General features: G+C 39.5%; 1 protein-coding gene and 1 long non-coding RNA gene across 2 annotated transcripts in view; one reads left to right on the forward strand and one right to left on the reverse strand.

The window, feature by feature from the left end:
- Positions 1 to 17,150, forward strand: part of LOC130920532 (uncharacterized) — a 63,297-nt gene extending 46,147 nt beyond the window's left edge. The window contains exons 3-5 of the long non-coding RNA XR_009064157.1: positions 2,838 to 2,957; positions 5,936 to 6,021; positions 17,041 to 17,150. This is a non-coding gene — a long non-coding RNA (uncharacterized LOC130920532). The remainder of the gene's footprint in view (positions 1 to 2,837; positions 2,958 to 5,935; positions 6,022 to 17,040) is intronic.
- On the reverse strand, positions 470 to 5,806 carry pou4f2 (POU class 4 homeobox 2). The gene is made up of 2 exons (XM_057843833.1): positions 5,137 to 5,806; positions 470 to 4,987 (listed from the first exon to the last, which is right to left on the reverse strand). Exons 1-2 carry the CDS (start codon positions 5,392 to 5,394, stop codon positions 4,016 to 4,018), a joined length of 1,230 nt encoding a protein of 409 aa, XP_057699816.1. The 5' UTR covers positions 5,395 to 5,806; the 3' UTR covers positions 470 to 4,015.
- Positions 17,151 to 17,670: the final 520 nt, after the last annotated feature.

The following is a 17,670-nucleotide window of genomic DNA, read 5'->3' on the forward strand; positions in this document are numbered from 1 at the left end:
AGTGTACAATTAAAAAAAAAACTTTTTTTTTTTTCATTTATTTTCTTTTCGTGAAAACTTGGACTTTTCACAACATCTCTTTTTGTCTTTGTACGAGACAGAAAATGTGCGTGTCGCGTGGATTCCCAGCCGTCACATTGCCGCCAAAGCAGCAAGCATGCAGCTTGTCATCATTGTTAATTTCCCATCCCGATGAGACGCATGCACATACACACTCTCCAAAGCCCTCCCTGACCAGCAGTAATTAAGCGCCGTCGCTAATGACTCCTTAAGTGGCGCTTCATAATGATCTTCTTTTCATAATTCCGTGTATAATTGAATAATTCCACCCTTATTAGCGTATTAAGTGAAAGGATCGTTTAGGGAGGACCAGGAGCGCCTTTTCATTGACGGCTGCATGTCTGCTTGTTGGTGACATCACTCAACGTGTCTATTAGGGAGACAACAACTGACTACATTTTTTAAAAAAAGTTTTTCAGGGCTTTATTGTACATTGGTGATAAATTATGGATATTGCGTGCATGGTGTGAGTTGCACTGGATTAAACGATTGACCTTTTAAAGATTTAATGCTTATACGTTGCCACTCAGTTTTCAGGGAAACGTGTGTGTTATGTTCTGGCGTTTTAGGTTGTGCTCAGTATGTTTAAAAATGAAAGTTAGATTTTGGGTTACAACTTTTAGGTATAGGATAGGCTTGTTAGTTGGCATTATACAGCTATACATAAAGTAAATGTAGTGCTGCAACTGTGAAAAAGACATTTTTGAATTTTAAGTACAAATTATTTTTTTCTACCTGATTTCACATTATGTTTATCATTAGTGTATTGTGCCTGACTGATTGAATTTGATTTAAAGCTATATGGCAGAAAACACAGACAAGGCTGAAAAAGCAGTTTCTGCTCTTGCACCCCTCTATAAAATAAACTGCTGTATTCGAAGCCAATTAAAGAACTGTTGTGTTGGATAGAACAATATGTCTACATGTTGCCATAGCAGATTCATGGCACATTAAGCAAAGCACAAATTTTAATTTGTCCGTTTTACCCTGGAAACACCCATTTACACACCTCGCGCAACCACTTTTTTTTTTCAACCTAGTCATAAAAAGAAGGTAAGTAATTATATTTATGATTCGAAATGTCTGTCTTTTTTAACTTAGAATGATGTCTAATATTTAGTTAAAAAAAAAAAAAAAACTTTAAAAATTATTTACTCGCATATTTTAAACTTTTAAACAAATTACGTCACAATGGGGAAAAAATGGTACAATATATACAAAATAGAACAATATTTCTATATGCTGCCATAGCAGATTCATGGCGTATTAAGCCCCCGAAGTATTTTTAATTTGTCCGTTTTACCCTGGAAAGCCCCGTTTACAGACGTCGCGCAACCGCTTTTGTTTCATCTCAGCCATAAATAGATTGGAAATAATTACATTTACCATATTAATCGAAATGTAATTTTTAGCTTAGAATCATTATTGAGGTCTAATTTTTCGTTTAAAAAAAAAAAAACGACTTAAAAAATTATTCACTTGCATATTGTAAACTTTTAAACAAATTACGTCACAATGAAAAAAAATGGTGTCTGTAAATAAGTCACGATATCTACCTCACAACTATCGCTTAATTGTATTTTTTATTTTTTAAATTTTTTTGTTGCTGTCACATTTTCCTGACATGTTGGATGATAAATAATCAATCCAGACAAAGAAAAAATTGGGGGGGGACGTTTAAAAGGGTAGATATATGAAAAAGAAAATCTTGACCACTCCTTGATGTCTGCGATTTATGCATCGCGACCCTTGTTATATTACCATGTTCCACCCATAAAATCCCCCCAAAATTCGGCTGTGACCATTCATAGCTGAGTCTTGACACTCGGTGATACATGCTACATGGAGTTTTTGGATCGAAACAAGGTGTGTACGCGATAATATCTCGTTAAAATCATGGCGTCTTTAATTCTGCTCTCGCGTGCTTTCACCTCCAGTTAGTTTTGCTGTTTAAAAAAATAAAAAATAAAAAAAAATTAACGCCTTCCTGTTCAAAAATTTTCTTCCCCCAGAAAATTGAGATTTTAAGCTTTCCAATGATGTATCACACATGCATATAGGACAATTTTGAAATTTGGCCAAATCTCGGAGTCTCGGAGAGGAACTTCAAGTCACTTGAGTGTTTTCTGCCATATATTTTTAAAGCAATATTTTTTCTGCCTGTGCAAATTTTTGCTCACTCAAGTGATCGTGAAAAGTGCAATTTGAACTCTTGCACAAAATATATTATGGCAGTTGCATGAGCACTTTGACATGTCTTAAATGTTCTTAAATGCACAAATTGGATGCATATAATAATAGTATTGTTATAAGTGTGCATAAAAGTAACATATGACATTGATTGACTGTAGATTTTCCTCATAGTAAAGCATAATAAAAATGATTTGTTCATAGCATATAACAAATAATCACCAATTTGTCCTTAAAAGTAATTGCTGGAAAAAATATTTCAAAAATCTACATTTATTCATGCAAAATTATACGTGCGTGTCTTTCTATACATGTTGTGAATTTGCATTATAAACAGATATATGGAGGTTTTTTATTTTTTAATCTGAACTCTTAAATGCACAAAAATAATTTTGACTAAAAATAAAATAAAGTCCCTTTTCCAAAATGTCACTTTGTCAGGTGTCCCCAATAAATTGCCCAGCATGCAAAGCGCTTGTAACGTCTTCCGCAGGCCACGCTCGGATTCAAACTCCTTCCTAATCCTCGTGTAGATCCTTCAAAGTGTGCAAAGGTTGACGATTTTTTTTTTTCTTTTTTTCTGGCAGGCGAGCTGTTTTTCTGGCGTGCTGACATCTGGCAAGCCCCCCCAACCCCCCCAAGCGCTCCGGGGAGCCTCCCAGGCCTCCTGATTAAGCCTCTAATAGAATATTAGCATTTGCTCTCAGGTAAGCACAAGCTGTGGGGCGTCAATCACGTCATTTTTTTGAAAAATAAAAAACAATATTCCAAAATGCCAGCGTATGATGGGAGCCCAATGATGGATTTATTGGTTTTATTGTAGGAGTTGTGCATGCACACTGCTGTGTTGCCGTAAAGCGTTTCCTCCTCCTACCTTATCAATAAATAAACAGATGAATTCATAATCGAAAATAACATTAGCATGTCTGGAGGGTTTTTTTCCCGTCTCCCTTCCAAATGTCAGTTTGTTCTTTTAATGAAACACACACTGCAATTGTGAACTCAAAATCCATAAATGATTAAAAAGTTATAATTAATTTTTTTTTTTTTGGGTTGGAAATAAATAAACATTACATCATACAGAAAATACTGGCGCTAAAACAGCAAATACAGAAATCAGGAAAAAATACGAATAAATGTGCAATTGATGACATTTTTGTTATTTACACTTCAAAGTAAACAAACGAGGTGATTGGTACAAGCAAAAAACGACGCATATATTTATACAAATCAATCCATAAATAGCAGGGGTGAAATAATATCTCTCTATATATTTATATCGATTGTATCACCTTAAAATGTTGAGGGGTAAAGGAAAAAAGGGGGGTCCCGATAAATATGTAATGAAGTAAACATGACCTCACTCCATAAATAGTTCATAAGGAGCAAGATCATGGATTGTAAACAGTGGGGGACAAAACATTTTCATCAAAATTTGGGGATCCCTGATGACTTTTAGTCATTTTTCCCCCCGGAAAAAAGTGGATTTCATACCAATAAATTGCACGTTTAGACACGAAAACGAAAGTGTAAATGACGCATTTACAAAGAATATTTGGCAGTCATTCTGACGTCTTCGCAACAATTCCGTCACCAAACAAGTGCTGTTTTTTTGCAAATTGCAAATCTATATCGAAAGTCTTACTTGCACGCTCCTTCTTCTCCACGCGCAGTCCTTTTTTTCTTCTTATGTACAAACGAATGGAAAAAGGAGTGTTTTTCATCGGGTTGTTTTTGGGAGGAAATGTAGGAAAGTTTGTCAAGTTCAAACGCAGGCTGAGTACTTCATCCGTTTTTGTTTCTGCCGCTGGTTGCAAAACCAGACGCGCACCACGTTCTTCTTGAGGTCCAGCTTCTCGGCGATAGCGGCGATTTTCTCGGAGGACGGCCGCGGTTGGATGGCGAAGTAGGCCTCGAGCGAGCGCTTCTCGGGAGCCGCGATGGAGGTGCGTTTGCGTTTCTTCTCGGCGCCGTTGAAGAGCTCGGGTTTGTTGAGCTTCTCCCGGTGCGACTTTTCGGCCTCCTCCAGCCAGGCCTGCAGGATGGGCTTGAGCGCGATCATGTTGTTGTGCGAGAGCGTCAGGGACTCGAACCTGCAGATGGTGCTCTGACTGAGAGAGCCCACGCCGGGGATTTTGAGGGAGGCCAAGGCCGAGCCCACGTCGGCCTGCGTCACGCCCAGCTTGATGCGCCGCTGCTTGAAGCGCTCGGCGAAGGCCTCCAGGTCGCGCGGGTCGGCGTCCACGTCGCTCATGCCGCCCATGTGCGGAGGAAGCCCGTGGGCGTGCGCCATGCTGAGCGCCGCCTGGTGCATGTGGTTCATGCCGGCCATGTGCGCCCCCGGCGTGGACACGTCCGGCCCGGCCATGGCGCCCAGCGCCAGGCCCGGCGTGATGTGTTCCAGAAGGTCGCCCTCCAGCGCCTGGTGCGGCTGGTGGTGGTGATGGTGGTGGTGGTGGTGGTGATGGTGGCCGTGGCCCCCCGTTCCTCCGCCTCCTCCGCCCCCCAGCGCCGACGGGTGCGAGATGGGCACCGACGACGAGGCGGCGGACGACGACGACGACGTGCACGGAAGCGTGTTCATGGTGTGGTAGGTGGCGTCCGGCTTGAAGGGGCTGTGGTGCGGCGGCGGGTGGTGGTGGTGCAGGTGGCTCTTGCTCTGCGAGACGATGTCCACCGCGGCGAGCGCCTCAGCCCGGGCCAGCAGACTCTCGTCCAAGCCGCCGAATATATTGCTCTGCAACGGCAAACGGAACGCGCGCATGACGGCTGTCAGTTGGGAATTGGCCAACTCGCTCCACTTTACAACATTTCAAAAAAAAAAAAAAAAAAACAAGGTCATAAAAATTCATCACGCGGGGAGGGGGGGTGAGGTGCTACACGTACCGGTGGCGTGGGGAGGCACGCGCGCCGCATCGCCTCCGTGCTGGTGCTGATGATGCTGCTGTGGCGGGAGGAGGCGCACGAGGAGGCCGAGGAAGAGGACGCCGAAGAGGAAGACACCGCGTTGGACGTGGCCGAGGACGAAGACGACGACGTGGAACCGCCCGATCCGGAGTGCAGCGACGAGTACTTGGCTTCGGCCAGGCTGGCGTGCGCCATGGCGGAGAAGGGCTGCTTGCTGCTCAGAGACATCATCATCATGGTGGCGGCGTCCGAGCGAGGCGAGCGTGCGCCCCCTTTTTAACAACAACAAATTGGGGGGGAAAGGCTTGACTCCGCCTCCCGAGATGCTTTCTTGGGATTTGGATCAATGAACAAAACAAAAAAGTTAGCGAGAGACTATTTCGGTTAGTCGGACGGAGCTCGTTTTTTCCATTCGTAGGAAAAAAAAAAAAAAAAAAAGGGAGGAAAAAAAATCCAGAAAAATATAAAGTGACTCCTTCTTGAGGGAAAAATGTTCAAAATGAAAAAAATAGCACCAAAAATTGCCGTTCGTTTGCCAAGATTTTTTTTCGAACGGAATATAAAGTTTCCAGATGATGTTCGGTTCCGAGGCTCCACCACGATGCCGAATGCTGCTGGGACCCGAAGTGGCGACGCTCTGAGGCGGAGGGCAAACTGACTCTGCGGTCCCCGCCCACTTTCTCTCGCGCGCTCTCTCTCTCTCTCCATCACACACACGCACGCACACACACCTGCTCCAGCTTCCACCCCTTTTTCATGATTTATTATTCTTCATTAGGCACCGCATCGTTGACGCCGCGGGGGGGGATTCTGCGCATGCGCATGGAGGATTGACCAAAGCTCAACGTTGTGCTCACACTCGAGGTATGACGTTTTCGATCCAGCAGTAGCTATACAATATTGTTGTTGTCATTAAATGTGATAAAATTCGTTTTGGAATAACAGTTAAGTCTCAAAAAAACATAGATAAAATTTTCTTTTTGTACAGAATGGTTCAACCTCCACTGCTATAAAGACTTAAATGTATTATAGGCAAATGTAATTGTTGATTTTACATTTTTAAATTTGATTTGATAATAAGATAAAATAAACGTACCATAATACTATACTGCAATGGAAGTTGAATAATATGTGCATTATGTATGTACAAATACATATACAGTATGTGTGTATGTGGTATAAGTATGTCTATACGTAAATAAACTACATTTAGATAAAAGTATGTTATTACCTCATTGCAGGTGACTGTTTATCTCAATTGTTTATTTTTTAAAATTCTTATTAAAAATAATTTAAGTAAGATAGCATTCAGTGTTTTTTTTCAACACGTCAACTACAAAATAACTTTCTAAAAGATTACTGTTTTAAAAAAATGTGTGTCTATTTCAATATTTTCAGTCATCAATGTCGAAATGCTTCATCGACCATTAAAATACTCATTATCAATTTGATTATCAATTATTTAAATTATGGAAACATTGGGAAATTCAATAAGTTTTTCCCAAACTAAAAAAAAAACGTACTCATTATTTCATTCCCTGCCACTGACGTTGATATATGTCCAATTTTTTTGACTAGGAGGGCTTACAGCAATGTTTAGCTGTCAACCTCTCCCAGTCAAAATGAATGGGAAATCTATATCCAAGGTTAACAATTAGTGAATCACAAGAATTGTGTAATTATTGTGTAATTACTGTGTAATAACGCATAAAAATAACTGACGTTGATATATGTCCAATTTTTTTTTTCACTAGGAGGGCTGACAGCAATGGTTCGCTGTCAACCTCTCCCAGTCAAAATGAATGGGAAATCTATATCCAAGGTTAACAATTAGTGAATCACAACAAGAATTGTGTATTTATTGTGTAATTACTGTGTAATAACACATAAAAATAATAACTGCTGTTCTCAGAGTCCAAATGCATTGCACATCTATCGCCATCAATGGTAGACAATTAGTTAATCAGAAAAAAACATTGTGTAATTCAGACCATCCATCCATGGAGGATCCAAGGATGGGGGATGCCCAGGACTTGAACTTTATTTATTCATCTTTGTTTACTTGATTTGCTGTTTCTGACTGTGTATCATATTGCCTCTGCAAAGCCCTTTGAGACAACCTTGTTGTGATTTAGGCCTATACAATTAAAATTGAATTATTGTATAATTATTGAGTAATTACTGTGTAATAATGCACTCAAAATCACTGCTGTCCTCTCACAGTGCAAATGCATTGCACATCTATCGCCATCAATCGCAGACAATTAGTTAATCAGAAAAACATTGTATAATTATTGTGTAATTACTGTGTAATAACGCACTTAAAAAATCACTGCTGTCCTCTCACTGTGCAAATGGATTGCACATCAGTGTCAATGGCAGACAATCAGAACAAGCACTGTGTAATTATTGTTTAATTATTGTGTAATTACTGTGTAATAACGCACTGAAAATAATCACTGCCGTTCTCACACAGTCCAAATTGATTTCACATCTATTGCCGTCAATGGCAGACAATCAATCACGACAAACATAGTGTATTGTGTAATTACTGTGTAATATCGCACTAAAAATAATCACTGCAATTCTCACACAGTCCAAATGGTTTGCACATCTATCGCCGTCAAAGCAGACAATTAGTTAATGAGAACATAGTATAATTGTGTAATTACTGTGTAATAACACACTAAAAATAATCACAGTCCAAGTGGATTGCACATCTATCAGCGTCAATGGCAGCAATGGATGAATGAAGACACAAAAGAAAAATGCCACAATAATATAATTGAATGCATTTTTAGAAGTAACATGGTCTTATAATTTAGCGAGTACATGATAAAATCAAATAACATCCAATGTCATTTATTATTAGCAGTAGATTGGTCACTTATGCATGAATCTACAAAGAAATATATACAATAGAGGTGTTAAAATTCAAACTAGCAAATGGAATCATCAAAAAAACATATGACAGCAGGTTGTCATTCTATATTAAAACATCAAATAATGATGTAATTAGCCCGCAGCTCATTTGTGTAATTTATGCATCATATATGTGGAAGAGCGGCATGCATGCAAAAACACGGGAGGTGTGTGTTTAATGTGGCCTCCCCCGGTGAGGCAGGGGGCGCTGCAGGCGTGCCCCTCCCGCTTTTGACGTACATGCACGTATATGTACGCCCGCCTCGCTCATAAAACTTGAAAGAACGCATTTACTTTTCACCAGACGCTAAATCACCTGTATGAAATTTTCATTGGCGTTGGAAAAATAAGACAAATGTACACCTGCGTGTGATGCTTTTGAAGTAGGATTTGGGGAACATTTGCTTTTTGTGTGTGTGTATGTGTGTGCAGCAGTTGCAAGAATTGTGTGGAGAGTATTCCCAGGAGGATGGAGTTGGATTTTGCACAAAAAAATGTGTTTTGTAGATTTATTGAATGAGAATTTTATCAATAAAATGAGGATGAATATGGGCCTATTTTCCAAAGGATATAGCATGGTGATGCACATAAAATAGGAAGTAGGCCTTCCACATAGATTATTCTTGGTTTTTAGTCAAATAATGGACGTCTATCGCCGTCAATGACAGCAGGGGGTTAAGAAATGTAATTATATAAAAAGACAGTTAATAGTGCTGTCAAAACAAACTAATAAAATGTATCATTTTCTGTAAGTCATCTTAATTAATTGCAACAAATTAAGGTCATTAATTGCAAATTTTCAAATTCATCCATGTGATTATTCACTGCCTCCCCAAAATATAATATATAATATAATATATACTGTATATCCTATCTTGGGTGTGTATACGTAAAGATATATGTATATACTATATACTAGTATATGCTGTATACAATATAATATATATATATTAGGGCTGTCAAGCGATTCAAATTTTTAATCGAGTTAATTACAGCTTAAAAATGTATTAATCGTAATTAATCACAATTAATCGCATTTCAAACCATCTATAAAATATGCCATATTTTTCTATAAATTATTGTTGGAATGGAAAGATAAGACACAAGATGGATATATGCATTCAAGATACAGTACATAAGGACTATTTGTTTATTATAACAATAAATCAACAAGATGGCATTAACATTATTAACATTCTTTCATTAAAGCGATCCATGGATAGAAGGACTTGTAGTTCTTAAAAGAAAAATGTGAGTACAAGTTATAGAAATTTCATATTAAAACCCCTCTTAATGTTTTCGTTTTAATAAAATTTGTAAAATTTTCAATCAAAAAAATAAACTAGTAGCCTGCCATTGTTGATGTCAATAATTACTTACACAATGCTCATGGGTGCTGAAGCCTATAAAATCAGTCGCACCCAAGCCCCAGCTGAGGGCGGCAAAACTCCATGAAACACAATTAACAAGCAGTTCACTGTACTGTCATTTAAATCTGTCTGAGCGGGGGGAGTGCGTTAATTGCATATTTTAACGTGATTAATCAAAAAAATAACGCCCGTTAACGCGATAATTTTGACAGCCCTAATATATATATATATATATATATATATATATATATATATATATATATATATATATTAGATGTGTGTATACTGTATATGTATATGGCGGAAAACACAGACAAGTCTGAAAAAGCAGTTTCTCTTCTTGCACCCCTCTTTGAAATAAACTATATTTTAAGCCAAAACAACCGTTGTGTTTGATAGAACAATATGTCTATATGCTGCCATAGCAGATTCAAGCGCATTAAGTCCCCGAACTATTGTTAATTTGTTCGTTTTACCCTGGAAACCCCCGTTTACAGATGTCGCAGAACCACTTTTGTTTCAACCTAGCCATAAAAAGAAGGTAAGTAATCGTATTTATTATTCAAAATGTCATTTTTAGCTTAGTCATTAGTTGATGTCTCATATTTCGTTTAAAAAAAAAAAAAACTTAAAAAAAAAAATTCACTCATATTTTCAACTTTTAAACAAATTATGTCACAATGAAAAAATTGGCGTCTGTTAAAAAGTCACGGATATCTACCTCATAACTATCGCTTAATTTTGTTTTTGTTACTGTCGCATTTTCTCCAATATGTTATATGATAAATAATTGATCCAAACAAAGAAAAGTTGGAAAAAAAAAAAAAACACGTTTAAAGAGTAAATATATGAAAAAGAAAATCTCGACCACTCCTTGATGTCTGCGATTTCTGCATCACGACCCTTGCTACATTAGCATGTTTCACCCATAGAATCTAAAAAAAAATCCAGCTTTGGCCATTCACAGCTGTGTCTTGACACTCGGCGATAAATGCTACATGGAGTTTTTGGATCGAAGTAAGGTAAATACGTGATAATATCTTGTCAAAGTCATGGCGTCTGTAATTCTGCTCTTGCGTGCTCTCACCTCCGGATAGGGGTTTGCTGTTCATTTTTTTTTTTTTTTTTTTTTTTTTTTTAATGCCCTCCTGTTAAAAATTTTTCTTCCAATGATGTATCACACATGCATGTAGGACAATTTTGAAATTTGGCCATATTGGGGTTCTCAGAGCAGAACTTCAGGTCACCTGAGTGTTTTCCGCCATATATATATATATATATATATATATATATATATATGTGTATATATATATATGTGTATATATGTATATGTGTGTGTATATATGTATATGTATATGTGTATATATGTGTGTATATGTATATATGTGTATGTATATGTATATATGTGTATGTATAGAGAGAGATAGACAGATAGGGGGGTGTGTGTGTATGCCTTTATAAAATATATAATAATTAAAATATTAAATCAATGATAAAGAATCAAATCACCTTTCTTCATCTACCTGTTGTCAATAGCATCCAATGAGCCAAGGAAGTGACCTGAAAATGCCCTTAAAATCATAGGTGTCATAAAAGTCACAAAAAGCTTTATTTCATAAAATGTTACATATAAAAAAAAAATCCACTGCTGATTCCCTGTAAAACTTTGTTTTCAATGAATCCATTTTTGTTGTTTTGCCTCAAAATCCTACAAAATCCTCTCGAGACGATCGAACAGTCGAGACAATAACACCCATTATTAGAAGATTCTGTGTTTTCAAGTCTGTTTTCTACGAATCCCTTTTGTTTTGTGCAAAATCCTACTAAATCCTCCTGGGAATTGACGTTATAGTGTTATGTATTATTCAAGAACTAACTATATTAAGTCCTCACATTTATTTGTTACCGAAAGATGTGTTTTAAGAAAACAAAAAGGCGTTTATTGTGGGGGGAAAAAAATATGGCTAAACTGGGAGGAATGAAAGCGAACAATCACATATCAGTGCCATTGGCAGTGGTAGATGTCAAATCTAATTGAATTGGGATTAAGGAGTTAATTTTGCAGTTCGCAAATATCTTTTTGATAGGTTATCGCGATGACTTGAGTAATCGACAACTAATCGGTGATCAGAAATCAAGAGAGGACTGACTGGTGCCTGTGTTGCCCCTAGGTTCACAGTTGGCCAGTAAAGGGGGTCACTTTCTCTGTGTTGCCAACTCCCCTGTAAGAATGAATTGACTAAAATATGAATATGACTAAGAAGTATTTTTGTCCAAAAGACTAAAGGCCGTTTCAAACTAGCGACAGCCCACTGTGAAGGGTTTAGCGGCAACCCATTTTTTGTGTATGTGGGAGGGGACTTTTGGTGAAAGTGAACAGCGGTGGTCGTTTTTTTTTTTTTTTTTTAAACCTGTCCTGTTCAGCTGTTTGACACGGACAATGGAAGTCTAAGTGCCCGGTTGGTCTGAACAGTTTTAATGTTTCACATTGAGAGTATGACATACTCCCATTGTGATCATTCAACATACATCGTCTAATATGACAAAGCAGCGAACAGGAAGGGGTTATTGGGGAACAGAAGAAAAGAAACACGAGATGAAAGAAAAACACAAACAACAACAAGAAATACATTGAACGTCTACACTAACTACTAATATGTTGGTGCTATCCTCAGCTAGATGTATTTCCAGTTGACACCATGTGGGGGGCCGGTTGACCAGGGAAAGAGGGGGATGGGGGTGGGGCAGTCTATAAGCTAAGGGGCAGTTTACATGGCGACTCTGCGACACACAGACGCAATGACTGAGTAGCGGACTCGCCTCGCGTACATATGGTGTCGGCGAAGATGAAAGGCGAAGACGAAAAATTCTGAATCCTGCCTCCAAAGTGGAAGAATCCGATTGCGGGGGGTTGAGGGGGGCTTCCTTGGCATGCAATCAAAGGTTCCTGCGGCGCGAGACCGCACCGTATACATCAGCACTCATACACGTCACATAGGGCGTGCGCAGCGGTGCTACTAAACATTAAAAACGGCAAATATGGCAGAATGTCGGCTTTAATTTACTGTTTTAATAATATTTTTAAATTAAATATGTTGAAAGTTTCAATTTTTGAGCCTTTTTGAACAAAAGAAAAATGACATTGCTTCGAGTGGGCGGGCATAATTTTTTCCGGGCTGAGGGAGCTTGGTGGGGTCAAACTGCATCATTCTCTGTGGCCCTGTAAATCTTCACTGCCCCCTAGGGCCTGGCATGAATACTACATCGTTTTCATGCGGAAATACGACATTGTTCAAATGGAGACGCAAATGCAAATTTGAAATTTTTCGTATTCTCGGAGAGTCACCAAGTAAACGGCCCCTAAGTGATTGAAAGGGGTAGAGTGTACACAAATCAGCTCTGTGATCTAGAACCCAGTAATCGTGTGAATCCCTTGTGAGTGTAAGCCCATTGGTGATCGACCCTATGCCGCCCAATCGCTCCCGGCACCGGGACCCAACACCCGAGCGCGCTCTATCACATCCAGTCGCACGCGAGCCCCACCAAGCACACGACAGCCACGCAGACGAGCGGAGACGCCACGCGGGTGCCCACCCATCCAGCCCGGGGCGGGAGGGAGGGCGGGCGGGGAGTTTAAGCACAGCACATCCCTCCTCCCGCAGCCCAGCAAAGGAGCCATCGTCGTTTGTACTAAACATTGTTTAGTAACATTAACTAACACCGCAAATACCATGTTATTTTCTTCAACATCAATAGATCAATAAACAATGCATATACTATTAGCTGCAATCAGAAACAAGTCCTTAGATGAAAACCAACAAATCTGTTATGGTCCGCGAATGCGGAAGCAAGCAGACAACAATAACAAAGTGCGTAAAAGGGTTTATTGAATGGGCAAAGAAACATGCGATCACAACAAGGGAGACAAACAAGGGTTCGTAACAGTAGGTTGGGATCAATTAAAAAAAATAAAAATAAAATAAAACGGGGAAAACCGCGGTGCAAGGCAGACAAACAAGCAAACAAAAAACGAGGTAAGGATGCAACTCGCAACGAAGGGGTGAAGAATACTATCTGTCAAATGGCAGCAAGTCATTATCTCGGCAAGCCGCCTAGGATCGGTTTAAAGACACTGTCGATAAGCTGGAATTGGATGCAGGTACGACCAGAGGTGGAGTTTGACTTTTGTGGTGGGGGGTAAAACATGTCGATGACCCTGAATTGCGGTGTCAGCAATAAAATTAACTGATGAGATATATGCTCGGTTAGTAGCTTAGCCCATGCTCGAACATGCAGGCATCTCATTTATGTGTGTGTGGGAGAAGTAGACAATGATTTTTGCGTTCCGTAGAGATATCCAATTTAATGCCAAGTTTTTCCAGTCACTCACACCCTTCAATATGGTACCCCGATTGTGGTTCTGCTATACAATTAGCGTCTTTAGGGGACAAACTGAAACTCCGTTCACCATTTTGGCAGTGCTCTCCGGCATTTCATGGTCCACATATTCTATCCTTGTTTCTCACTCAATAGTTGTTGTCGCTTTTGAAAGCTTAGCTTAGAAAAAAAACTATGTATATCCATCTTGTTTCTTCTGTCCTTAGGTGGTTTCGACAAAGCAAACCAAATGACGGTCTCTATGGTGCTAGTCACATGATCTGTTCGAAAATTAACTCATTCATTCCCAGCCATTTTCATCGGTGCAAACCCCTTCGCTCCCGGCCGTTTTACTGGATTTTGACTGATTTTGCAAGGCCCACAGAAAATTCTGATCTATTGCCATACAAACACGGAACCTACCAAAAGAAAGATTACTCTCTTCTTTCAGCAGGACGAAAAAGTTAGTTCATATCTTTTTCCATTCTTTAGAAATCAGCATTAGAAAACAGCTTAGTTTGGGCAATTTTTCAATTTCTGACAAAAAAAGAGAAATTGAGCTTTTTGTAAAAGCATACATTTCAAACATAACTTTGACTTTATTTTACTTTGACATTATTTTTTGCTTTTGTAACATCCCAAACATCTTAATAATGTTTTCCTTCTACAAAATATAAAACGTAAACAACAAGACAAATAGAGCTTTTGATAGCAAAATAACAATTTATTCACACATAACTAAACTATTGAACTGAGAGATGACTGTTGTAGCAGCGACAGCCGGGGTAAACTTTTCCCTCATCGCCGCCTGTCTCAAGATTTTTTTGAGTCCTTCTTTTGTGGTGACCACTGCCTCGTGGTGGAGTTTGCCTGAGGAACTCGTGTGGGGCAAGTTGTGTACCTGGGGGGGAACTGGTTTGGCCGTACGGTTTCCGGCTGAGTCGCGGGACACTGGAAGGTCGCAGGGGAAGTGAGCGGTCGAGCACGGCGGCGTGCGCTCAGCTCGGCAAGCAGCACGGACTCAACGGCATCGTCCGGTGCACTGGTGGTCCCGATCGTTCTGCTTGGTCATGCAGCGTCTTGCATCCCGGGCGTCCTCCTGCCGGCGCCCCAGCCGTGCGGCCCGGCCGTTCATTCCGTTGAATCGGGTTGCGGGTCTTACCAAATGCATTACTGCCCTCCAGTGGCCAGTTTTATTGCTTTAAAATGGATTTTCAGCATTGTGCTTTCGAGCTAAGTTGCATCAGAACCTGGAGGTGCCTCTTGTGGAAAAAAAATATAAAAGACATATAATTACATCTTTAGGACACTGAAACAGTTATAAATAGAATGTATTTATACGTTTTTGGGAGAAAATGAGTTAATTTTGACCCATAATAAACATTTTATTTAGTTCATTGCATTTATTTTTGTTGTTTTATTGCTTGCTTAACTTTTTTAGACAACATTTTACCGGCAAAGTCTTAATTTTAAATTAATGTATTGGAAAATCAATTACATGTAATGACCATTTTCAGCACCAGGGGTGGGAGCGTGGGGACTATGCCCTGGCCCACCTCAATCTCTGCGGATGGGTACGACGTCAGGAGCTCTGCAACAAAACAATCTGACCAGCAGCAGAATGTGACAGAATAATGGCAGTGGTCATATTAGCTTCAATTGCTAGCTAACCCAGCTATATTCTCCCAGTCGAGCCCAACTGCGTCATCACCCCAAGCGTGCATTGCGTGCATTGAAAATGGCTCCCTCCGTAGGTCAAAACAGATACTACATATTCGATTTTTAAATCAATGGCAATATGTGTTTCTAATAGGGCTGTCAAACGATTAAAATTTATAATCGCGTGAATAATGGCAGAAAATTAGTTGGTTTATTTTACACTGTATAAAGTCAAGTTGGCCAGTAGCTGATTACGCAAAGCAGCCCCAAAAGCACAGATTTTTATTTAAATGGTGATTAGACTAGGTTAATTTCAGATTTAATGTGAGAGCGGATGATTTAGTATTAAAACTAGGGCTGTCAAACGATTAAAATTTTTAATCAAGTTAATTACAGCTTAAAAATTAATTAATCGTAAGTAATCGCAATTCAAACCATCTATAAAATATGCCATATTTTTCTGTAAATTATTGTTGGAATGGAAAGGTAAGAGACGAGACGGATATATACATTCAACATACGGTACAAACATAAGTACTGTATTTGTTTATTATAACAATCAACAAGATGGCATTAACATTATTAACATTCTGTTAAAGCGATCCATGGATAGAAAGACTTGTAGTTAAAAGATAAATGTTAGTACAAGTTATAGAAATTTTATATTGAAACCCCTCTTAATGTTTTCGTTTTAATAAAATTTGTTAAATTTTCAATCAAAAAAATAAACTAGTAGCCCGCCAGTGTTGATGTCAATAATTACACAATGCTCATGGGTGCTTAAGAACATAAAATCAGTCGCACACAAGCGCCAGCAGAAGGCGACAAAATTTTAAACATTTTAATCTGTTTGAGCGGTGGGCTGCGTTAACGCGATAATTTTGACAGCCCTGATTAAAACCCCTCAATGCTATCGTTTTATTAAAATTTGTAAAAAGTTTCAATCAAAAAATAAACTTATAGCTCGCCATTGTTGGTGTCAATAATTACACCATGCTCACTCATTGTGCTGAAAGCCATAAAATCAGTTGGACCCAAACGCCAGCAGAGGGCGCCCTACACCAAAAAACAAGTAACAAGCGGACATTCCACTCTGCTGTCATTTTAATGTGTTTGAGCGGGGCATGTGCGTTAATTGCGTCAAATATTTTAACGTGATTAATTAAAAAAAATATATACCGCCCTTTAGCGCGATAATTTTGACAGCCCTAGTTTCGAATAACATATTTTAGTAAAAGAGAACAATTGTGACTTATGAGAGCGTACAAGTCTTTAAGTCCATGGTTTCCTTGAAGACGAAAATGAAAAGCACCGCCAAAAACAACATTGGTACTGTATCTACAGTATGAATGAGCTACAAAGTGCTTGTCAGGCAGAACAACCCCAGTGGCCGGATGGGACCCCCAGCGGGCCACTTCCTGCCCACGGGCCATACATTTGACATGGCTTATCTACAGTAATTGAGACTATCACTTTTTTTTTTTTTGCTGGAGGTGCACCATCTTGCTTAAAAAAAACATTTTTTTAAAGGCAAACCTCTGTGGAATTCTCTCAGAAAGAAGACAAAAACTACACAGCTCTGACTTCAAGGCTCTCCGGCAGCGGAAAAGTGCAGCGCGTGAAAATAAAAGTCAAACCGAGCGAGCACAGCTCCGACAACTCAGGTGACTTGTTTGCTTTTTTTAACATTTTTTTTCCCTCTCCCTTCCTCACTTTGGCTCACTGCTGTATGCTTTACACAAAAGAAGCTCGCCTACCGCCGCCGTCATCATCGGCGCGTCCCCCAGGAGCTCTCCATGTTAACAATCCCAATTACACACGAGACCACCAGAGACAGCTGTTTTTATTACCGAATCCGCGCTCGGCTCGGAGGGAAGTGGATGAAGTCTCTCTCCCGCTTTCCAGTTCCTTCCTACAAGCGGGAGGTCAGGAAATAGAGACGTTATTTATATTTGATCGTCTGCGCCGTACCTGAGACGCCCGCCGGGCTTTAATGAGTTGTTTAAATGCATTGGAGTAGAAAAAAGGGATTGGCTCCATTGAAGAAAATCACTTGAGTTTCATCCAGTGTTGTTTTCGTCAACGATGATTATAACGAAAATATTTCGTCAACGAACAATATCTTTCATCCCGACAACGAGACGATAACGAGCTAAAACATAACGAAACTAATGTCAGTTTTTGT

The sequence above is a fragment of the Corythoichthys intestinalis genome, chromosome 8, assembly GCF_030265065.1.
Source record: "Corythoichthys intestinalis isolate RoL2023-P3 chromosome 8, ASM3026506v1, whole genome shotgun sequence".
Classification (NCBI taxonomy): domain Eukaryota; kingdom Metazoa; phylum Chordata; class Actinopteri; order Syngnathiformes; family Syngnathidae; genus Corythoichthys; species Corythoichthys intestinalis.

What these genes read in the sequence shown, in the direction of transcription:
- pou4f2 (XM_057843833.1), bottom strand. Translation starts at nt 5,394, where the DNA reads ATGATGATGATGTCTCTGAGCAGCAAGCAGCCCTTCTCCGCCATGGCG. An exon ending in CGTGCCTCCCCACGCCACCG is followed by an intron (nt 4,988 to 5,136) that starts GTACGTGTAGCA and finishes TTGCCGTTGCAG; the next exon opens with AGCAATATATTCGGCGGCTT.